Genomic DNA, 25,363 nt, shown 5'->3' with positions numbered 1-25,363 from the left:
TCTGATTTTAATGGAGCAAGGCTAGCTAATTGCTCGGTTGAAAAGGAAAAACAAACAATGCTTTGAGATGGCTGTCAGAGATGGCAGAGGTATGATTAAATAATCCTGTCTGAGCTATAACAGGTGGTTTGTTCCAAGTTTTATTTCCCAATTGCTCTTGGAAAGAAGAATAGAGTACTGTAAACAAACTGTTACCATTGGAAATCGCCGGTTTCAGTTTAACGCTGCAAGTTGCGCACATAATTCACGCAAGATATCATGGGGGCTAGAAATAAGGCGGATAGTGATACAATGAAGGATGTTCATTTTTAAATGTGGCCAGAGTTTCAGATATTGAGGTAAACAAATGTAAAAGTAATCCCTGTTAGCAAAAACATACCCAGAGAAAAAACTTAACAGTGCCATCACAAACTTGACAAACTACTAATGGAGGTTGTTTTGATATGAATTTTGTGTGTGTTTTAAGGTGATTGTGGCTTCTTTCAGAAATCACTGTCAGCAGGTTTGGTCTCACAGCATAGAGGATACAGAAGCCATGTTGCTACAAAACCAAATTGGGAGCTCCTGGTGCTCTGCCTGGAAAATCCAGGAGAAACTCTGGTATGTGTGTCTTTGTGTATACAGTATAGATCTAACAGCCACTTGAAAAAAGAGCTATCAAATGGCAGAGAGACTTAATCCTCCCTTTATTCAGCTGTGCTAAACACTGGGTCTGGACTCTGGTCAGAGAAGAGGCAGTTTGGCTCCACAGTGAAGGAGTGTGTGTGACTGAGCATGTAGCATTGGCACAGCCGAGAGACGGGCCAATTACCACTTCACTCTCCATGGTTACCACATAGAGTGCCCACAAAAATGTTTGTCTGCTCACAACAAGGAGCATCTGTTTTTCTTCTTTGCAGCTTTTTCTTTTCACCTTTTCTCTTTGCTTTTATTACCTGTCTCTCATTCTTCCCGTAACTTTCTCTGGCTCACTCTTTCTGTAGTTGAACATGTCCACCTTTAAATGCCACTCTTCAAGAAATGGATAACTGAGTGAAGTGTTAATACACGAAAAGCCTCAACAGAGATAACACACACTTTGACAAGTAAGCAGCGAGGACCTTGCAGTGCTGAAGGAAAGACCTTGACTTAGCTCATCTTTATAACTAGCACACAGAGGGAGAGTAAAAGAGATACAGAGAGATACTGAGCGCGGGAGAGAAAGGGCTTTTAATATGGGGTCAAAAGCTGCTGACAGCTGAAAGTAATCCCCTCTCGTGAGCCTGATCACATATCAAGACAACAGAAATGGGTCAAAAGACACTCCTGTGCAACACTACAGTACCTAACTGTCTCAGCCTGCTGCACGCCACTGTGTGTGTTTAGCTCTGTGTGTGTGTGACCTCACTGTGCGGATGGCGATGGGGATGCCAGAGTCGTCCACGGGGCCGATGCCTTCATAATGAGGTGCTTTAATAATGGACACCTTTTTCTCCTCTTCCGAGAAGCGGGCGATGGGCACAGTGCTGCTGACGCTGGTGTGGCCCGACACCACAGACTCTCTGGTAACTGACTCACTGCCCTCTGGATATGAGGAGGAGGAGAGGAAAGAGAAAAACACAGTCAGTTGTAGCTACTGATAATCAAACAGACATCCAAGTTTGGGCACCAACACCAGCTGAACAAGCGAACACTGAATCATCCTGAGATTAGCTGCTCTTTTGCATGCTTCATGGTTTGAGTAGTACAAGAACAGCCACTGTCTTTCTCCTCGTTTTGTACTAATTAATTTCATACTGTTCTCCAACTGGTTCTGTCATCTACTCGTAGGTGTCCACATATCATATCCTGGGCTTATAACAAACACATTGACCTTAAGACCCATTAACTATTTAATTGATATGCGCAACGATGAGGAGATTAAGAGCGTTTTCATATTAGGTACATCTGATTCCTACCGTGCAGAATACAATTGCGCCCCCTCTCCACTCCCCCACCACTCAGCTTTCACATTAGCAACGTTCTGTATGCAAGTACACTTGCGTCATCATCTACATGACATTTTGGTTGTATTATAGTGTAGAAAAGGGCGATGCACACGGACACTGCTGCCCCTGGGACTGTCATCAGTGGGGAACAGCAGAGCAGCGAGGTAGAGCTCTGCTCCTGGGTGGACAAGGAGCCTCTGCTGTTGGGCGAGAGCTCTCTGCCTCCCGTCACTGCTCTGACAGCAGCTCAAAGGCGGCAGCAAAACCACATATGAAGCTCAGCGTAAGTTCAATCAGAGAGACTTTCTTTGTGCTCATCCATTCACAATTCTTTCCATCCCACTCCCACCGCTTCCTCTAATCAGCTCACTATGGGTGTTCACTCTTCTAGTTATCAAATCAAACATTGCCACGATCTTCATCAGCCAATCAGGATGCCACTGCAAAATTTCAAATCTGCTCTCTCTTCTGCTGCTGTCAGCCATCATTTTTGGCAGAATCTTTGCGCCCTCCTCCACCCCGTTCACCTCCAGCCATCGCATCCAGAGCCCAGGACGAGCTCACCAAAGGCTCATTCCTCTACTCATCCAGATCATCGGCACTTCTCCACATCTTCATCTCATCTTCACCACCTCTACCACCACCAGCGTCTAGACCCTGGAGGGGTTCCCTACTTGCACTGGATTCATCACCAACCTTGAAATCCTACCATCTCTATCTCTATGGGGTCTGATCGTATCAGTATCAGTATTAAATGAGACACCTGACGAAGACATAACGACTTCTCTTATCATGCCTGTGGATGATTTCCGCATGTTATATAGTGGGTGGTGATTTTCAAAGAACTGCTACCATGTGTTGTCCTGCACTCACATGATGAGACAAAAGATCAGTGACTCACCTGAACTCCTGCTCTGTCTCTGGAGCCCAGTGTGGAGTGAGGTGGGTGGAGGAGGATAGGATGGAGGAGAGAGGGGCCTCTGTGGATGGCTAGTACTTCCATTCATAGCGTGAGAGAGGACCTGGCCCTGGAAGTGACCCACAAACCAACAACAGAGATAATCAGCCACTGCAAATCGCAAACTGCAGCAAAATGTACAAATTGCCATTTAAAATTGGGAATGTTGCTGTTCTGCCCTACGACATTAGATAATGAGTGCAAATATTAAAAACAAGTAGCGAAACAAGAAAATGATTAGTTCTACAAAATCCATTATTATTCAATGTATTGCGATAAAACTTAACATTTAAAGGGGTAAAGAAGCCAATTATGGAGATGAATGTACAAGTAGACAGATACTGGGGCTGATGTGATTCATAGGATATGCTGAATCTGGAGTGACTGTACAATGTAAGAACAGTTAGTCAGGGGGAAGGGGCACTTATCGAATGACTTTACTTCCAAACAGACAGAAGAGATTAAAGCAGCGACGGTAAGCAAACACAACTCTTACAGATTCACAAATATTTCATTATATTAGTTGTGACAAACAAGACAACGGACAGGATTCAGTTACAATGGGATGCTTTTCTGAAGAATGCTCTCCCATTCAACATGACACAGGAACATATGACTTCATCTGACAAAGGATAAAAACACAGGATTTTAATTTTAAGGCCAGTGTGTTTAGATCAAAGATTCATGATAAGTCTTAAACCAACGAGTAACTCTCAAAAAACACCAATGCCGTCAGTTCGCGCTAAAACAGACAAACACTGAGGTGACAACACTTACTTACTGCCACTGTCTCACACACGTCTGACAGAACAGATAAGCTTCTATTTTAAACAATCCAGCTGTACACAGGATGCGCTTGTCTTTTACTCACCCTATACGTGTGCAACTGTGACCCAAAGCACATCTTTCCTCTTCAAGTCAATTTTGGGCTCTGAGCAATGCCAAAACACGGGTGACCTACACTCAAAACTCTGCCAAACACATCCTGTGTAGACACAGATGGATCCCTGAAGCTGCTGCTCTGCTGATGTGCTGCTCACGCTACGCATTCAGTGTAGACACAGTGTTATGTCTTACTTCTAACTTCCTCCTTGTTTAGTGCTAAAGCACAGTGCAAAATGGATAATTCGATGACAGTGAGCAGATTACTGCTGTTATGTTCGTAATGCCACAGCTCACAATTTCAAACCAAGGGTTTGAAGCTGGTCTATTATCCCCTAGTTCCAGGAGTCTGGTGTTGCTCTTGTGGATGGATATATTCTTGGTTGGAGAAGCAACCAAGCCAATCAGCACCTGGGAATGGCATCTCTGGTAGAACAACACCATGCAGTGAAGATATTTCTCACTCAACTGCACTGACGGAAGGATGGAAGTCACAATGCTTTGAGTAAACAGTGACAATTAGGTCATTGGTTCTGGATATCTGTATGGTATAGACTGAAATAACGCAGTGCCAAGTCCCATCCAATGTTTTCCCATCAAACAATACCTGCATTTGATCCTTTTTGTACCCAGATCTAGGAAAATAAAGACTTTTTGGATGGTTTTGCTTGCAGCCAATCATCGCAATGGTTCTTCGATTTAATATGACATGTGACTGGCCAACTACTGCAGCAGCTACAACTCATACAGTCTGTGATGAGGTGAAGTCAAGCATGGCACATTTGATGGAGCTGGCAGTTCACCGTGCCAAGATGCCACCAAAACCTTCAAAAGTATAGCTGTACTACACACTAGGGCATTAACAGAAAAGTTGATTTGTCGACGCGTCGACATCAGTGGCACAAGTCGACTCCCCCCCGGAGAAGTTGACAAGTCGTGTGTTTTTTCCCTCTCTCTCTCCATGTGCGCTTGTGTATGGAATGCAATCGCTGCCTCTGATTGGCTTACACTGATACTTTAAGTGAACATACTCTGGCGTACTATAAGCGGAGCAGACTTCAGTCATTTGGGCTTTCATAGTTGAGCGCACTTCCGCGTTGTAGTTTCCTGTAAAAATGTCCGTGAAAAAACCCTGCGATGTGAAAAATACATGCCGAACAGTCACTTGTGTGCAGCACGGTCATAAAATCTGAGCTTTGCGCACACAGGGCTTGCGGACGTCCGCCTTGAGCCCGCGCGGACCTCCACAGAGTCCGTTCCGTGTATGTTCCGCCCGAGTATGTTCGGGCCTTGACAGACACACATCACATGTGTGGAAATACTTCGACTTTATTGACAGATAAGTCGACCTGAAAAAAATCAAAGTCGTTAATGCCCTACTACACACCTATGACATCTGGTGGCATAGGGAATGCTTCCATCAACATGATTATCACTGGAAGGAGGGGGTCACAGAATGTTGTACTTTCTTGGTATCAGTATTCCTTTAAGGGAACAGTGGTACTGATGCTGGTAAAGTAAGTGAGTAAGTGATAGGAAAGAGACCAAGCTAATGCTTGGCTAACAAGGAGCTAGTGTCAGACTAAAGCCCTGACCACACAGAAATTGTTTTAGCAGCTGGACGTGCCTTTTTGTAATTGTTTTTAATGAGAATGAAACTTTTTGCTTGTGGATTCTGCATTGCAACGCACCTCGTGTTTCTGCGTCCTAAGCACCTGGCGTTTATGCCACAGCGCTCTGAACTCCTTGAGTTGAAAATACTTCAACTCAAACTTTAAATACGCCCCAAGTCATCTCTTTCTGTTTCATCTTTTTCCCCATTGTCCAATCAGATGATTTGAGAGGCAGGCCTTCTGTGGTAGCCATGACGACAAGTTTACGGTTGGTAAACAATGGAAGAAAAACTGGTGGTACCGGTTCCTGGATACCCAGAGCTATATGGCCTGACGATAGACAGCAGGTTGTCAAACTGTCCCCGAGTCATCCTAAAATATGCCTGGAAACGGCCATCATCGAGGTGAAGCTCCTGGACCAACTCGTGGTACTCCCCGTGATCCACCCTCTTTTTTAAAGTCTCATGTAGCCACACAGATCTCTGTTTCCCTGTGCCCAACCAACTATTTACAGACAGCCTCTCACCCTCAACCAGAGCTACAGTACCCTCGTCCTGTCCATTTAAGGAACTAGATACCAATTACTGTCAAAAAACTAAAATGAATGAATAAACGGTAGGCTGATTACACGGTAAGGCTACAATAAGGAGGTGAGTCCGTGGTTGCCTGGCAACAATAAAGACGCAGCAAGTGTTTTTTTTTTTTCACTCGCGGCATTCAATTAAATAAAAAAGGCAGTGCGACTGCAATGATGTAGTGCTAACAAAATGGTAATTCCATGTCAGTATCTATCTTGTTGCAACTGGGCAGACAAGGTGCACATGGAAACGTATTAAATGAGGACATACCATTCTGTTGCAGAGCTCCTCACATCTACTCCCAGGGACATATAACGAGCTGACAGGAAACATAACTACAGTCTTCACACGTTACATTACAAACCAAGCAGCCAACAGCTTCCAACATAACCCTGCTACAGCTTCACTATAAAAATGGTTTTGTCTTGTCGTGAATTTTTGATATGAACTGGCCTTAAGAGACAGTATAACTGCACTGGACTGCATAAAAGGCATAACAGAGAAACAAAGACAAGCACATAGACATAGAGTACAGACGCATTAACATAATAAGGGAACATTAGGTTGTAGTTGATGGTTAGTGAAAGGTAAAAACTCGGTAGTAATGACACATTTTGTGAAGGCTTGGTTCAGTCATCCAAATGAGTGGGGGCAAGGAACCATTTGATTTTGGTAATGATGTGTGTTACAGCAGTGACTTGTTGGGATAATTACGTTAGTGACAGTGGCTGCTGCAGCAGTGGAGGCCGCAAAGGTTGTTAGCACATCATCAGGGCCAGCAGTGGATGTGTAGGCAGAGACATGGCTGAGGGTGGGCGATGGCGTGGGTGATGCGCCGGGTGAATCCAGGCTACAGATCTGCAGCTCGTCCAGCAGACCCGCCGTGGACGACGAGTAGTGGCTGAGAGCTGACACCGTCACGGGGGAAGCCGAGGGTGACACGCAGCCACCGATGTTCGCACTGCTGATTGTGGGAAGGCTCGGCCTGCTGACTGCACCGGCTCCGCTAGGAACATACGGGGTGGGTGATAGCGCCTTGGGCATTAGGCCAGGCAGGTAGTCGAGCGATTCTGAGCTGTGGCAGCGATAGGGGGAGTGCCGTGCTGTGGGGTCGGGGGAGGGAGGCCCCTGGCGGTGGAGGGAGAGGGAATTGATTGGAAAAGGAGGAAAGGAGGAGAGTGCTTAGTGACATCACTCATTAGCCACGTTGTCACAAAGGATGTGTGGAAGTAACACGTGAGCCTGACAGAAGGTGAAATGCTGCTGTGAAACCACACTCCTGTGGCTGCAGCATCACCTTCTGAAACATGATTAATGCTGTGAAATGAAGAGGCTCTGTTAGTTCAAACTCTGTGGAAGGCAGCAAATATACAGACTGTAACACTGGCATGAAATAAATAAATAAAAACAGTTGGTTATCACACATACAGTATGAGTTCACACATGTAGAACCACAATTAGTTTGGCTGATTGGATGACAGCACCAAGACTGACAAACTACAGTGCAACACACACGAGCAGCGTATGGCGTGCATCAAAACACCTGCGCTTCTTGTTTTCTATGTAAGGCCTGACGCAAGTCGCCTCATGGGTCACTGTCAGACTTCCCAGTGTTCGCACGCATCACAACACCAGAAAAACAGCAACTTTATCACATTTGAACTCTGAGTTTGGCACATCCCGGCAACGATATCTTGAATTCTTCTTCTGTTTATATGGCACACTGTGTGTGTGTGGGCGTCACATGATGGGACGCAGCCAGTCTGTTACCCTTCAATCACTCAAGATATCACAGAGACAAAAACCTGCCAATGTTGTATTAAAGTGACCTTAAAATAAACACAGTCATTGCTCTCTGTTGTTACAGTATGTAGTCAGTTATGTACCAACAACTGTGCAGGAGAAGGTCTTGGTGGAACCTCAGGAGCCTTCGTCATCTCCACCTGGGATGGAGCTGGACTTGAGGTTTGATTTGAGGCTCGATCTGGGACCTTGAGCTCCACTGTGTTGCTTGAAGGCTGACGCTGTGGATGTTTCGGATTCTCTGGGCCCAAGTGGACAGTGAGCGAGGCTGCCTGTGTCAGGGGCTGTGAGAAGGTTGTCTGTGGAGGCGGGGAAGTGGGTGGAGGGGAGCCTGTGGTCTGGGTCTTAGGCAGGGGGTCACAGTAAGAGTTGCTGTGAGCCGGGGGGTCAGGGATGGTGACGGGGGTTATTTTAAGGGAAGACACCTTACGCTCCTGGGCCTGTGTATTAGTGGCGGCAGATGCAATACAATTGGTGATATCATTCTGGACAGTGGACTGCTGTGCCTGCTGGACTGAGTTTGCATTGGTCTCTGAGTAGGAGTAAGAAGATGTGCTTTTAATAGTGTAGGACTCTTTCAAAACGGCTTTCTCGTTCTGCGTGAATGTTAGCGTTCCAGGGCTGAAATCATTAGCCAGGGCAACAAGGGAGCTGTACTCTGGCGGGTTAGTGCCTGTGGGTGAGAAGGAGAAACTCTCTCTCCTGGGGGGTGGCAACGGCACGTGATTGATGTCCTTATTGGCCAATTAGAAAGCAACAACCAACGTTACGTTCAAACAACAACAACAAAGAAAAATCATCAGTGCAAATCATCAAGTTGTCCCAAATACACATACTCAGAAATACCACATGGTTCTGTGTAAATTATCCATAATTATGATAGTTTGTGGTGTTGTTTAGAAAATGCTTTTCACACAGACAAGCAACACCCCAATTTCTGATTAAACTACACATAGCATTAAAAAAAGAAAAGCAAAAACACAAATGCCAACATCTGTCAGTGTGATGTGTGAGACATTTTACCTGTGTTGGTGACTTTTTGTCCTGCAGGTTGGGTCTGACACTGCGGAAGCCTTTGGCAGCGAGAGAAGAGCTGCTGGCGTCTCCATTCTTAAGGCCATCTGTTGCACTGCGTGACCGCCAAGAATCTGGAGATAAAGTTCAAAATATTAACATCACACACTACAGTGTTTTATTTAAGTTTAACTGGTCTCCTACGGGGTGATTCCTAGCTTTTTTTTTTTTTTTTAAATTTTCTCCAAAGATTCTTAACTCCAATTCAGCACAAGGAACAGAGACTTACCCAAGTCTGATGAGTGAGAATCACTCCCTGGGGAACAGAGAAGACACAGCAATGATAAGTGACATGAGTGAAGGCGTGGTCACATTCATCCCTGCAAGAAATGTCAATACTACTGCATAGGGTGTCATCTGAAGTAGTCGTCATCTGACAAAATGCTTGAGGATGTTTTGTGTGAGAAAGACAGACGTAGTGTTAGGGGTAAGCGAATAGACAGAGCTCTGAAGAAGAAGAGCAAAGAACAAGAAAATCTTTCTTAAGCACTGCATGATTTATCCTGTTGTGATGAGCAATATCACCTGCTGCTTTCCCGACAACCTTGTAAAATGGAAAACTGAAAAATACTATGCACTCACAGGGCAAACTAACAGTTGGATATGATTTAAGGTCCAAGTTGTTGTTGCTAAAGACACTACAGATTTCTAAAGGCAAAACTCTCACAGCGTTACCTGTATCAAATGAAGATATATCCATAAATTATATGTATGAAAGCAGGCTTTCTTCAGAGGGTTGGTTTTTATGTGCAGTATCTATTATAGAAATGACTACAGGCTGTGTACAGTAAAAAGAGGAGAGGAGGAGTGCTTAAAGCATTACATGCACATTAAGACTTGATAGACCACTTCACTCCCAAGACTAATAAAAGAAAAAATCCTCCAGAGCACACTAATGTGAGCCCCATTATTGAACAGGAGATTAAAATCTACAAAGAAGAAACACCACTGTGCACGGAGCAATGATTTCTTGAGGGATGATTTTGGTTTCTTTCAACCTGGCATATTTCCAATAAAGGTGGCTGCTGTAGCTCTGTGGGTCGTGCTAATAGTGATCATGTCTTTCCAGGTCAAATTAATAACTACACAAGGATGGTTATTATAGCCGGTATTTTTCTTTTTTCTCATGTAGATGACTATCTCACTGACATCTGTATATTTATTACATGAATAAAACGTAATAAAACAGACAGCTTTGCCCTTTATTGTATTTTATTGACTGTTTCAAAATACAGAATAGCTGTTTTATTACATGCCTGGGCATTATCAAGCCACATGACGAGGGCGGCTTCAAGCACAGGTGCTTTACCCGTGCACATTCCTTTTCGGTCTCCATCACTAGCAGCCACAAGCTTTCAGGAGCCTGTGCTTTTTATTGAGAAACTGTATACTTTTAATAACATTTTCGGTCTACATGTGAAGCCCAACTAGGGACAAGAGTTGAAACTTAGCAATAGCTTTAAACTCTTAGCCTCAGGCAGCCAGCTAGAAGCAGACATGTTGCTATGAGGGAAGTATCATGGGAGTAAAGTAAAAATAGAAAATAGAATTATTGTAGTTTTAAAATGTCTTTCCATATCTTGTCGTGTATGAAAAGTAGAGCTGCAACTAATGATTATTTTCACTATCGATTAATCCACCATTATTATTATTTCCACCATTAACCGACTAATTGTTTAGTCCACAAAATATTTTTAAAAATTGTGAAAAATGCTCATAAAATTTCCCAGAACCCGAAATGCAACTTCACTTTGCTTCTGTTCTTCAACCAACAGTCCTTAATCCAGTGACTCATTTACATTTACCATCATAAATGACAAATAAAAGCAGTAAATTGACACTTTTAAGAAGCTTGAACCAGCACGTTTGACTTTTTTCCTCAAAAAATGGTTGAAATGAGTAACTGATTATGAAAATAGTTGACAATTAACTTTCTAATCGACTAATCATTGCAGCCCAAATGAAAAGACCCTAAATGAATACTGTTAGCGGACTACAAGTGAATTATCTAAACAGCATTTGTACAGGAATGATTCTGTCTGAAGCTCTTTGATCCATATAAGCAGTTGATCTCTGTAGCTGTGATCACTATAAGCAGTTTCCACTGTAACAGCTTGTTTCACCAGTGGAGATGGCTCAAGGGTGCTTTCTGTAATTCTAGGAAACAGCACTGCAGATTTTGGAGTGTAGACTCAGAGTATTTAACAGTATGCTAAACAGCGTAGGTGGGTGTACTGTGTACACCCCAGGCAAGGCTGAGGGTCCCTCAGAAGCTGACGCCTGCATGTCTCCTGCACAATAATGCACTAGTGCTGACACACATGATCCTACAGCCCTCTGGGTGGTGGTTTGATCAGTCCTACCATGCTCCTAAACCTTCTATACCTGGCAACAGCTCATCAGTTTTTAGGCAGTGTCCTGTTATTGTTAAAAGGGAGCTGACAGTTCTAGAATGCTGACATGGGTGCAGTAGTTAACCTGGATGCTGACATAGTCCAGGCACATGCATACTGCTTTTTCAGCAGAGCAAAGGAACAGGCAGCTGGGGACGACCAGCTGTAGCTTCTAGAAGCTGAGAATATATTTTAGCTTCAGCTCTGCCTGGTGATATGTAAAAATCTCTTCAGTCATTCATCTAAACTTGACCTGTGGTTACGTGTGAAACAAAATAGGCAACATTTTTAGGATGAGGGGGCTGAGACATGGAGCAGATCTACTGTGAGGTGCTTGCCTGAAACTAAAACACTCATCAGGAGGAACCAGAATGGTGCCATTTTAGGCAACACACAAGCCCATCCAAAAAATTTCCACATTCTTCAAGAGTTTAGGGAGTGGTGTCATGTCTCACCAATCAATACTGACAGAGGAAAAAGAGTAGTGGAAGAAATATCTAAGATAACAGGGTGAGTAGAGTAAACTACCCATAAAGAGGGGCAGAGAGCATGGAGCAGTGTGACAGCATGACATATGAGAGCTGTCAAAAGGAAGGAAGATTCAACAACAGGTAGGCAGATGCAGTATAATTTATGACTGATTTAGGAAGCAAAAACAAGCCCAAGACCAGAGAGACTAAACAAAAGGAAATAAAAGGATTAAACAATGAACTGATTAGAAAAACACAGCATACCACAGTCTAAACATTGCTTAAGCATACTGACGCAGCCTATTTGAAAGTATTTCAAATATGCTTAAGCCATATCAGGTTGATGAGGGCCAAACATGATCTCTGCAAAACAACAAGCCACTGAGACTTACCTCATGCTTTGAGAGTTTAGTCCAGTGATTTCCTGAAGCGGCCTGTATTTTAGCTATTTGTTAAACTCTTCTTATTCAAATGTGTTAATATGTAGTGTGTATTTTGAGTGTTAGTACCTGTGCCTAGATTTGGTGAGCTCTGGACCCTCTTCATGGGAGAGAGCATGAGTGACAAGGCCACGCTTTTGCGAGAGCATCCTCCGCTATCTGAGAAATCACAGCCAGGCGGGTGATCACAGAGGCAGAAGCAGTAGCAAACATGCACATGCATATACACAAAAACACAAATGCGCTTGCACACAATTGCATCCAGGCAGAAATATAATGCAAACAAGTGGAGGCAAAGCACATGCATTTAAAAGAGCCCGCTTTTTACTGTGTGAGCTCAAAATAGTGTGCAGTACAACGGAAAAATGTAATTATAAAGCAGAAGTTAGCAGATGTTGCAGTAGTTTACACTAGCCTACCCATTTCTGACAGAACAGTATGCTCATGATGGCAAGACCTGGACCTTTTAAACTAGATAACCCTGAATTAGTTTTAACAAATCACAAACAATATCTGACAATATGACCTGAGTGACACTAATGTGATACATGGGTTTAATGTAAGGGAACATGTCAGACCTCCGATCTTATCTTAAAAAATCCAAACTGTAACTCTTAACTCGATTCTTCATTCATTCATTCATTCATTCATTCAAACCTTTATTTAAGACTTGGGAAATCAATTGAGTGAGACCCTCATTTTCAATGATGGCAAGCATAAACAGAGACATTAAAAACAATCAATAAGCAATTATGCACCATTATGCACGCCAGTTAAAACAAAAACCAAGCCGGCACTTATCCTGTCATGTCTATGTCTTTGATTAGAATGTACCAGCAGTCTATTTGGGATAGACAAGCCATAATATCAATGGTTCTCACTTGTTACTGGCTGGCTAGGTTGCTACTATGAACCAAAAAGACTCATTCAATTAGCTACAAGGAGTTGGAGGCACTAATCGTGTCAGTGGAAAGCATAACCCACCTTTCCAGGAAGTTTTCTTCTCAATTATTTGAATTACTATTTTTAAATTATTAAAATTAAAAAGCTAATTAATGTACTTGAAGTATTGAACCTTAAAGTGTCATCATATAGTTTGAGTAGCCTCTCAATCATTATATTTCAGTGTTTATATTGTTCCCATCTTAATTGTCATTGCAATACAGACACATTTTTGGTACTTATTTTGACTGCTGGACAGGGTCTATCTATGCCATCCTAAATTAGGGATTTCCCAAGGCAGGAATCCTAAATTAGGATGGTTTTGGATAGCTAAATTCTTATCCTAAGATAAGATAGGATTGAGTTAAGACACAAGTTATCATGTCACCCTAAACTAAGATAAAACAGGATTTCAGACTAAACAAGATTCTGCAATGAGGCCCCTAGACAGTACAGGTGGTTTAAAATCTGTGATTCAAACTCTGGTCTAATTCTGGTTGTGTTAATAGCTCTCTTTCAACACAAAGCTATTTTTGTGTTATCTATATTGTAAATACGGGCAAACAACCAAGACGATTCAAGCTACAACTGGCACCAACACAGAGCGTGTGGTGGAGTGCGGTGTGTGTAGAAGGCTCAGAGACAGATTACTCATCATTGATTCTCCGGCTGCAATACACACTTTAACTCGGGATGGCTGCCAAGTTTAGGACAAAGCTTTGGGAATGTATTGAGGGAGGAATACGTCACTGTGGTTAAAAGCAACAGGCTTACTATTCTTATTGATGCTTTCAGTCACAATAAACCAGGCCCGAAATGGACAATCACATCAAAGTGGTGAAACAGGGTCAGGGTTAGAATTATAGACTCATGCCTGTGGTCGAGGGAAACTAGGACACATAGCAGCTTTTAAAATAGCTCGGTGGTCTGAATTTTAGAAGCATATTGACTTTTTATAGGAGAGTATCAAATGTAAACAACAGTTTTATGAGCAGGTGATTTTGACAAAGAAATATGAGATAGACTGCAAAAATAAAACAAAATAGTTAATCAGCTTTACCACACAAAATAATAGACATGGACTTTGAGTGAACGATTCCCCAACAATCTCACACACTGTATGGTTTGTGTGTGTGCATGTGCTTAAATACCTGTATTCATATTGAAGAGCACTTCTTACTGATACGCAGCAGGGAGACACACTTTCCTGCAAAACAAAAACAAAGTGTTTCAGAAAAACAATAAATGTCTCTAGAACAGTTAATTGACCCACTAAAAGAGTCAAAGTTACCGTCTTTTCAAGTGCTTTGCTTTTACACAAAGATCTTCCTGAGGCTGCTACTCGATAAATAATTGACTCACTGCAATTATAGGAGGCAATCTCATTTTTTGCGTAAACTCTTTTGCTATCAAATCTCAAATATAAACAGTTATTTTGGGAATCAGGCAGTTTTACGTTGCCCACAAGGTCAATAGGTTCACACGACAAAGAGCCCAAATCTCTGTGCAGGGAGAGTCTGAAGAGATTAATAATGTTTAAGAGTGGGAATGCTGTTTGCTGACATACTGCAAATGACTGCAAGTCAGCTCAATTTAAACTTCACACATTTCATTTTCCAATCTTGAGAAACCCTAGGCTGAGGGTTGAAGTGTAGACCTCCTGGACATGAAAATTGACAGCCATGCGGATGAACTGAATTATAGTGTATTTATGAATTTATGGGCAAAATAAGGTGGCATTAGCCTGGTCCTAGACCCAAGAACTCAGAACAACTGCTGATTTGTTCACTGATTCATATAAAGTGAACTAAAATGGCAATTAATCTGATTATCAGGGTTCAGGAAGGAACATTTTAGTCAAATAAAATTATATTTCCATTTTCAGTAGTATATTTGGCGGTATGGCTCTGTTCTGGGGCATCTTTGCCTTTCCATGGGTCTACGCAGAAAGCCTCTTCCATGTACCTACGTGGAAAGCGTAAGGTGAAGAGAGCACACCTCTCTGCCCTTCCATGTGCCTACATGGAAAGCCTAAGGTGGGGGGAGCATACCACTCCGCCCTTCCAAGCACCTGCATGGAAAGCCTTAAGGCAGAGAAAGCACACCTCTCTGCCCTTCCACATGCAAACAAAGAAAACCTAAGGCAGAGAGAGCAAAACTCCCTGCCCCTCCATGTGCCTACATTGAAAGCCTAAGGCAGAGAGAGCAGCGGCAAAGACCCCCTGGAACAGAACAGAGCAGCATCAATGACAAACAGAAATGACATTAATAAGTCAGACATAGCATGAAAAGGAGGAGCTGGGGTGGAGGCGAGTTGCAAAGCAGCTTGCAGAGGAAGCAGCAACAGTTGGCAGGCCAGAGCAGTTTAAATAGGGCGCCCTGAATGAGATTTTTCAATTGGTTGCATAGAAAGTAATCGTGTGATCTATCAGCTGACTCCCTTCCATCAATCAGCTGATCCATCAGTTAATTGGCTGTTTGAGATCAGCTGATGTAGCTGGGATGTAAGCTGAGCTTGGCATCGTGTCCTGTCTGAACTAATGCTACGCTCAGTTAAGTGGTATAGATGTGGGACTGACTGTCGACAAAAGGTGTTGCGTGTGTGTGCCAGGATAGGCCCCCAGTCACACTAAATAAGACATGAGTGTTAGAAAGTGAATACATATATAATACTGCATGGTGATGAATCATTAACAGAAGCTGATCCAGAGAATTATAAACATCACAAAAAGATTATGAGGGCATTTCTGACTAACTGCTTCAACAAGACAAAGAATACCGCGTGAACATCTGACACATAAATGTAGGACTTGATTTATACATTAGTGTTTTCAGTGTGAACGGAAATTATACTTCAACTGTCTGTGATTTAGTGCAGCTAAAACAGATAGAAGCTGCAAAAGAGCCCATGCTATCTTCTCTTCAGTGCTGTGGAATAGCAAGCATACAGGCTCTGTCTCTTGAGTTACTATGCCGCACTGTAAAAAAAAGTAAATGTTTAAATCAAATCAACACATACTGCCTGTCATGTTCAGAAAGATGTTTAAGCCAAAGCCCAAGAAACCAACATGTGGGAACATAACTTCTCCCAGCTGAGTGACTTAATGACCTTGGCAAATGCTTTACAGCACTTATATGAAGCATAAATAACTTAAATGGCACTGATAAATGATACAGACTGCCATGTTTACTGTACCCATATGTGATGCCTGCCTCCTACTATAAGGAGACCTTTTTATAGAACTGTTGCAGTAGGGTGCATGATTGATATGAATAGGGGCACACATCAAAAGCCAAAGGCGCAACACAGAGTGATGCATCGCTGTGTGAATGCATGCACATGTGTGTCATCATGGGACTTAGTGTGTATGACAGATACTACCAGTGACATCTTACAGTGGCTACAAGGGGATCATACATGTCTGGTATGTAAAGAACTACGACATACAGAAGGCTGGCCTTGTCTTACACACACACTGATACTGTTGTGAAGTTTTGGGGATGTGATGTACAGTAGCTGTTGTTGAAATGGAGATGTAGATGGCTCCAGACCTGAAATGTTATGACTGGAATGATCTCAATATCTTAATAACTGAAAATGTAACAGAAAGAAAAATATATTTTAAAGAGGCGGCAAGGACAAAGTCACAAATATCATCCATCGCTATACACAGTTTCAACATATAAGTCCCATTTGGGCACGACTGATGGGTGATTTTACCAACATATATGCTTATCTGTGATCTCAAATTATTTTAATTCTGTCAAGAGAGCATCTGTGTTGAATTAATTTTCTTGTCCATTACAATCTCCAGTAATCTGGCAGTTTTATAATGTATAATAATATGTTAAGGTACATTAGAGAAGGGCAATTACAGTAATTACCTGCCTACGCCTGGACTGCATATTTAAAACTTTCTGCTGTAAATTCATCTATAAGTACATACAGAGTTTGCACACCTAAATGAATGAAAATTGTCTTTTTAATTCTATTATTCTGTTCAAGATGCAAAATGTAGAGATGTTTCCACTGTGCCTTTTTCAGTCTGTCTTATGCTGTTGAATCCTGTTACAGCTCTGGGTATGAACAAACTGACAATGCCTTAATAGACATTTTCTTCAACACTGTGACAACTCTGGGCCTCATTGCACACTGACGGATAATTATGGCTATCATTTACCGGGGCTTATTTTGAAGGTAGGTATGCTACCATATTCTGACATGAGTGGCCGAGCAGTTGGCTCTAGTGATGAGTGGCACTAGATGGATGGCATAACATTACCGTGTATTTGACCACGCTGAAAATTCTACTGGCATCCAGATATGAGAGCAGTTATTTCTGAGATCCTTTTCCCATTTTAACAACTGATACTGACAATACTTAAATAAAGATTCCCATTTTAACACCTAATTACGACAATATATACTGTTACAACAAGAAAACTGGGTTTAACATTCTTCATAATACTAATACTTTTGTTACTGTACTATTGCAATAAAATGTGTTAATTAAAAAAAAGAAAAAGAAAACCATTACAACAAGATGCTGTAAAATCACATTTTCCTTACTGTGGCAGCTCTGTATTTCCACACAACCAACAAATAGCAACACTACAGTTCTTCAATACAATATTTCTCATTAGGATTAGAGCTAGATCTAAACCAGGCATGTCCAAAGTCTGGCCCGGGGCCCGTCGTGGCCCACAGACCGATTTTAAATGTCCCATGACTTGTTTCTCAAAATGTGTAGCCTGCCACACAATATTGGTTAATCAAGCAAGTTCATTTTGCATTTTTCACTGTAGCAGCACTATCATGCACCAGGTAGAAACTATGCAGGAGGAACTAATGTGTTTTCATTAACAGGTGCTAAAGTAGCAAACAAATGGTTTCCTAGAGACATTTTTGACTAGTTAGCAGACATGGCCACAGCAAAAAAAATAAAATAAATAAAAGTCAACAGCGAGGGCTTTCAGGAGCCGTGGAAAGTTGAATACCTTTTCACTGAAAGACGAATTTCTTTCATTCGTATGATTTTTTTTTTCCAATAACTGATTAGATGGGAGGAGCAGCTGGTCCCCAGGTATTTTCACATTAACTAATGTGGCCTTCGTTCCAAAAACATTTGTACACCCCTAACCAAAACCAATTATGTCACCATGCCAACTGTCCACCAGAGGTAAATGACGAGTTACTGTTTTGACTGTAAAATGGCCTGGTAACTATGCAGGTCATGTAGCCTTACTGTACAAAACAAATCAAAGAAATCTGTATCAAGATTGTTGATTATATTATGTTTTTATTAAAAAAAAAAAAATAATAAATAAACGGCCAATCTACTGTTATCAGAGGTTTTTTTTAAACTTCCAAATACCTATGTCAGTATCAGCCTCAAAAATAACATAACATCCAACAAACATCTGGCTATAATCGGAACATAAAAACATAAAATGTTTTGTTACCTCATTATCACTTCTCTTACTTTGTCTCCATGCTGACACAAAACCTTACAGGGCCATGCCTTAATAACACTGGTTTACATAGTAGCTAACACTAACCAAATGGTCTGTGTATAAGGTGCCATTAGTTATGCATGGTCAGAATTTTAGCATGCTGCGATACATGGCATTTCACAACAAAATACATGTATAATTTATTTGTATCTGTCCAATCAAAAACAACTGTCAGTGAATATGCAACTTAGGTAAGTTTAAATGGAGGCAGATGATAAAAGCTGTACCCAGAGAGGCAGTCAATAAAAATAACTACCTGCTTACTTTATAAAGAGGTCATTTGAATTGTATTTAGAATCTAATTTGCCATCAATTATGTTGTAGGCTTTTGCTTTGCCAAGGCAGTGACATGAGTAATGCAAATGTTCTACTAAGTTTGTTAAAGACAGTGTTTACTGGACACACATAAAGGCACATTTGGGACCACTTCTCTCAGGTAAGACACTTCAACCTGCACGGCCTGACAACGATCTTTACAAGAGCTCTTCTGCAACAGGAGTAACTTATAAGTACTATACTAATATTAAAAACTCACTAACAACCATCAAATCATTAATATACCCTAATTTATCCACATACACAACTACTTTGTTGACACTGCATGAAGGTTTGCAAACTCAGTTGATGCTGGTGAGGAAGAAATATTACTTGTGGGACTACATGAAGCCATGCACCGTGGGATACTTTCAGCCCCTCAAGACCTAACCCTCACCCTCATACAGTATGCCCTCATAAATCTATCTCTGAAAAGACACACACACACACGCACTGGGGTAAATCATGGGTCTGGCGTCGCAGGCAGTCGCCGTCCAAATGATGGTCAGATTATAAACAGGATCATGTTTCTTGGGGACAGATCCGCGGCGACACAGCAGCTGTGGGCATGGTGTAATGTTATGGCTGGACACTTGAAGAAAACCCGCCAGGCTTGACACTTTCTGACAACTTTCACTATCTGCTCAGACCTTTTACAGCTTTTAATCACAAATTGTGCGGCTCTCTCTGAAGCCAGAGATAGATCATTAGCAGCTCATGTCTTTCAGTATGCACATCACGGTATACAGTATACTGGAGAGGCACCAAATGTTTCCATTAATATTCAAGGAGTGCTTCTCCGAAATGTAATGTCTAATGTAATAATTACAAGCTGTGGGAATAAATGTTGACAGATCAAACGCTCCTTTCATTTTTAATAATGAATTAATCTAAATGCCAATTCCCAGAACTTATATCTACATTAAGTCCCTGCTATATCTTTACTGAATGAAAGCTAAATGTGCTAAATAAACAAACAAGAGACCTTAGTTTCCAAAGAGCAGTTTTCAATTCGTGTCCTAGTTTTGCTGGCCAAGACATTTGGTATGTTAACTTTATTTTCTTACTTTGCCGTGGTTTATCCACCGACTGTAATTTAGGCATTGCTCGGCCACTCTGGAGACTAGTGTGTATGCAATTACTGAGTGTAATAGCTGTGGGACTGCAAATACCCAAGTCAGAGCTATAAGCCACAGAAAGCCGTGATGTCCAACACCACAAGCCCATCAAGTCTCATTAGCCTGTTGGGTGACCTACTGGGAGCCATCAGATCATATCAGTGGACTAAAAGGGTTTGAGCTTTGACTCCTTCAGAAACATAAGACACTGTGGTAGACAGCTCACCCCCCATTGTCTCTTTATTTAAAGAACATTACCATTGATTTTAGCTAAATCACCAGAAACTGTTTCTATAATGGCACGGCCATTTTCCTCCACTTGATGACATGAGAATTTTCCATACCGGAAGTTATAGTTATACTATGTAGGATATTGCTTATAAACAATGCGCAGACTCACACAGACGTAACCCCCCTCAATCATCACATATGACCCACTAGATGTGTGTAGCTGTGTATTTATCTGCAAGAACCCTGCCCTCTTCCTGTATTTTCTTCTTATTTTGCGGTGTCCCAACAGACCTCGACAAAGTCTGAAGGTAAGGTCAGGACTTCATAAAAAGGTAGAGGCAGGTGATAAGACTGTAAGCAGCATGCATCTAAGAGGAAGTTATGAAAATTATGGATACAGCAATAAAAAAACACAAATAAATAGAGACGAAATGACAAATGGACAAAGCTCACTCCATAACAACAGTGACTCTGGGGTTCGCTTTTACTTTTACTTTTGCTGGCCTTCCTGTTTACAAGCATTAATCGATGATTTCAGCCTAGTATGTCTTTAAAGCCCTATTCGGACGGGATTAGTTTAACGTGGAGACGTGGGGTAAAGTAATTATTACCAGGGGTTTTAGTCCCGTCCAAATGCGCCATGTCTGTAATCATTACGGATAATGTCAGTAAAAATTACGGCGACTTTTACCTTCTGTAAAACGGTCCAGAGAAAGTAATAGTAATATTGATCCCGTGCGAACGTGATCCTCTGTTTTTTCGATGATGGAGGCGCTTGAAGAAGCATTCAGTGCTGTCTTCAGTCATGATAGTGGACATTCTTCTAATGATCGCATAGCCCTACATAGGAGACCAATCAAAAAGGTTGAGAGGAAAGCACTTTTCAGAGCCACGAGACTTCTGGTTGTGTTAGGTAGGCCTAACATAAATCCATATTGCTAATCGTTGTGTACACACAATCCTGATCATGGGCAATATTTCATATTGGGCTAATCATTAATTATTATTATCCTTCAGCTGATGCTTACAGGAAGCAAGGTAGCATGCACATGCCAACAAGGAGGTGATGGCAGGGCGCAAACCGAGTCACCACTCCCATCTCTGGAAGAATTACGGAGATTTCTTGTCCTGTGTGAATTATACAGACATCCTGTGGTAAACTGACATTAGTCCACATCGCTATGTAAAACTAATCCTGTCCGAATAGTACTTAAGTTGCATTGAGAATATAGGACATTCAATAAGTAATCTGTCTCTGTGTGCGCTATTTATAAACTACCTCATAAAATGAGTGTGGAAACAACACTTTGATGACAAACTTAATGCGACTGATGAATGAGGTTAAAGCACATCATAAATGTCCTGAACCCCCATCGTTGCCCTTATTAACAAATAAAAGGTCATTTGGCACGATTCTTAAACTAAAAGAAATGTCCTGAAAAAACAATAACATGATGAAGAATGTAACCCAGACAGTTTAATGGAGACACAAAAGAAAGGAAAGAAAACACAAACAATGTCCTCAAAGAGCACTGGCCGGGATGCCATTAGTCACTGGCACTTTGCCTTGGCATAGACAAAACAAGTGTCTAAAAACAAGTGTGTCACCATCCTTCCATGAGAAAAATTATAACAATGGAAACAAAAGACATAATAACGATGATGAACTGTCTGAAGCATTATTTAAGGATTTTACACGACCTTATTCAGTCTTGTGGTTACAGTACGTGGCCGGAAGACAACTCCTAATTCCTTCTGCACTAGCTCAGCTGCATATCTTCCTCCACTGATTGCTCACTCCCTTTACAAGACAAGTCAAGAATTTATCATTTCAGCTACTTATGAAAGCATGCACCTCCGTCAGCAACTGGACTCCAAAATTGCTGATGATAAATGATGTCACAATGAAAAAAAAGTCTCATGAAATAATACAAAAATAAACCCAATAATTATATAAACGATCAAATAAACTGTAAAATGATTCAACTCATTAAAACTCATTGGGCTGAAATAGAACTTTTGTATAGAAGTTTATTTGTAGCCATTTCCATGTCATTTACTCAATTTCAGGATGGCCTTTTAATGATCCTTGTGTGCGCATGTGTGAGGGCAGCAGGAGAGAGTGAACAATCATTGGAGATAAGCCGACTATGGCCTCGAGGGTCCTGACCCTTGAGTGGTCACTCAGACTGAGACATACTCACAGGATGTCAACAGATTAAGCTCCTTAGCAGATCTATTTAAAGACCCAACCAAAAAGTCATCAGATAGACATTTTATGTTCAGCTGTTCTATATGCCAAAGATTACCAGCTGCTGAAAGCTTGTAAGATTTTTCCTCTTACATACATTATGGTAGAAATATTAACAGACACCATATTAATGTAAAACATTCAATTTCATCGAATCAGAGGGAACAAATCCACCCTGAACATGGCAACAGAATGTCCCAGGAGATCCCACATAAATCTCAGTCGAGGCATGGCCAGCCTGAAACCCTGCTGACAGGGAGAATGACCCCTCCAAAAATGGCAGAATTTAGAAATGCTTCATTCCTTAATTACTGAATTGCGGCCAAGTTATTTCAGTGGTGCATTTTTGTGGTAAAAATGTGGGAGTATGTGGTTGCGGTAAGAGGAAAAAAGGAGGGCTTGGGAATCAAAATAAGAGTCTAGCTATATGTAAATACCCACTGTGCTTTCAGTGGACACTGAATTTTACAGTTTCAATGTTTTGCCAGGCATGAGCCAAACAAGTGAAACTACTTAACATTTCAACAGTACATCATTCAGTGCTATGATGAAACAGTACAGGAGAAGGATACTTATTATATCTTGCTTTTATTTTTTACCGCTTACAATCGATCACTCAAGTGGAATATCATTGTTGTTAAACTGTGCATTATCTTTACTTCCATTGGTCAGTAATGTAAAATCAGTCATTCAGTCTGTCTCTTTATTACACTCTGCTTATTTTTTAATGCTTCCTTATCAGATTGGTTAGTGTTTCTATACTGTTTGTTTTTACACTGCTCTTTGATTTTGTACAGTTTACTTATTTTATGTACTTATAAACTGCTTTGTATTTTTTTTGTTATTTTATTGATGCTTCCTGTTTGCACTGTTTCTTTGCTGCTGTAACGTTGCAAAATTCCCCGCTGTGGGACAAATAAAGGATTCTCTTCTCTTCTAATGGTTATACGTTTGGCTTTGCTCAAATTTTAACAATTGACTTAAAGTTAATTACATTCACACTCTACGGGTGCTTACTTTTGTAGTTTGAATCACAGGAAATCATCAAAAAATGATATGGTGGTCTTGATGCAAATAATGTTTTACTACAAGCATAAATTTGCTAGTTTTTGTAAATCCTGCAGGAGCAGCAAAGTGTTACATCAGCTGCCACAAAGGCAGCTCGTCACTTGTTATCTCCATTTTGGACAAGTTAATAAAATAACATTGACTCGACAGCCATCCAGCTTATTGAAGTGTAGCCTTTGGTGAAGTGGACCTATTCATCTTGATGACACATTAATACATAATGAGGCTGTTCTGATTTTTTAAATGTGTCTATTCATTTGAGGCTGTGGTAACTTCAGATACAGCGGAGGCTGGTATACTGCATACAAGCTAGGAACCACTGGACCATACAAGTATCTGGATTTATTGAATTTGTATTTCCATACAAGCAGGAGAATGAATTAAATCAATTTCTGTTCTATGTTTTGTTTATGACTCTGTCTAGTAAGGCCTCCTAAATATAGTATTTATAGCTCAACAACTTTCCACCATGATGGTGTCACCATTCAGTCAAAATTCTGAAATCAAAATCTGACAATGTGACATTGAATTTAATCCACATCAATGTGTTTAAGCACATAAAGCACAGCACAGAGGCATGTGTCAAAATCCTTGTTAAGGGTTCTTCTTAACTCAGAAGATTATCCTGCTTATTCCCTGGTCACTTGCCAAAAATGTTTAACAAGAACATTGGCACATGTTGATGACTGCTGTGGACACGTTATGCAAAACATTATGCAGTAAAGGTTAGCCTTCTTATGCTTGGGTTGCTACTGTATCAGCATACTGGCATGGTTGCATAGGTTTTTAAGCAACTTTGTGGCCTGCATTTGAATTTAGAACAGCGATTACCCCCGAGCCAAACCATGCCTTAAATCAAAAATCAATACTGAACATAAAGCAGTCTTAATGCATTACTAAAAAAAACTGAGAAACACAGCTAATGCAGAACTAATAGCTCGAATGAAATGAGTCTTTATACAAAGTTTTAAAGCTCTCTTTCACACAAAGATACTTGTTATTAGATGGAGGCCATTTTATAAGGAATATTTTTAAGCTCCATGTAACTGTTCGACTGCATCAACACTGCCACTAGTTGAAGAACAACCTCTTCCAACAAAGTCTCCGTTATCAGCCTTGTTTGTTCAACCTTGCCACTCATTAGCAGACCCCCCTCTGGCTGTATGAATGGATAGGGGAGGTCAATACACTGACCCTGCGTGCCCACTCACTGCCCATACTGCAAACAACAGAGGCCCGTGTGTTCTGCAGATTGCATCACAACCCCACTAACGAGCAGAGCCACTGGCCTGAGAGCACTAATGCAATTATGCAACACAAGCCCCAGCACTGTGAGTCGGGGCTATGGGAGAAGAAGGATGAATTGGATGTGACAATTTGTGGGTTTGTTATCTTACCATGTCTACACACAGCGAAAGACGCACTCGCTTTAGACTGCTCTGATGTTCACAAGGAGGAATATAAAAGAGAGAGAGAGAGAGATGAAAAAAAGATGGGATGGAAATTTCAAATAAAAAACATAGATGATGCAGAGAGGGTGAGAGATTCCCAAAAGGAATATGTCTGAAAAGGCAAACACAGAGTGAAAATGAGAAGGCGCTGATATTAGCATGTAGGATTATGTAAGCAGTCTGGCAAGAGCTGTCTGGGGACACAGCATCACCAGTAAACAACACCTCTAGAGCTGCCACTATTCCATGTCCTCCTCTGCAAGATGTGTACTCTACATGTAGACAATCACAACAA

General features: G+C 41.3%; 1 protein-coding gene across 3 annotated transcripts in view; it reads right to left on the bottom strand.

Moving 5' to 3' along the window:
• Positions 1-25,363, bottom strand: part of sorbs2a (sorbin and SH3 domain containing 2a) — a 65,167-nt gene that overhangs the window by 26,993 nt on the left and 12,811 nt on the right. For all 3 annotated transcript variants that reach the window (XM_049571994.1, XM_049571995.1, XM_049571996.1), the window contains exons 3-9: positions 14,272-14,327; positions 12,248-12,337; positions 9,105-9,131; positions 8,825-8,949; positions 7,885-8,535; positions 2,869-2,995; positions 1,388-1,563 (exon numbers count right to left, since the gene is read on the bottom strand). In XM_049571994.1, the coding sequence (XP_049427951.1) occupies positions 1,388-1,563; positions 2,869-2,995; positions 7,885-8,535; positions 8,825-8,949; positions 9,105-9,131; positions 12,248-12,337; positions 14,272-14,281 (1,206 nt within the window). In that variant the 5' untranslated portion in view covers positions 14,282-14,327. The remainder of the gene's footprint in view (positions 1-1,387; positions 1,564-2,868; positions 2,996-7,884; positions 8,536-8,824; positions 8,950-9,104; positions 9,132-12,247; positions 12,338-14,271; positions 14,328-25,363) is intronic.

The sequence above is a fragment of the Epinephelus fuscoguttatus genome, linkage group LG3 (assembly GCF_011397635.1).
Source record: "Epinephelus fuscoguttatus linkage group LG3, E.fuscoguttatus.final_Chr_v1".
Lineage (NCBI taxonomy): Eukaryota > Metazoa > Chordata > Actinopteri > Perciformes > Serranidae > Epinephelus > Epinephelus fuscoguttatus.
This window is presented reverse-complemented; position numbering and strand designations above follow the sequence as displayed.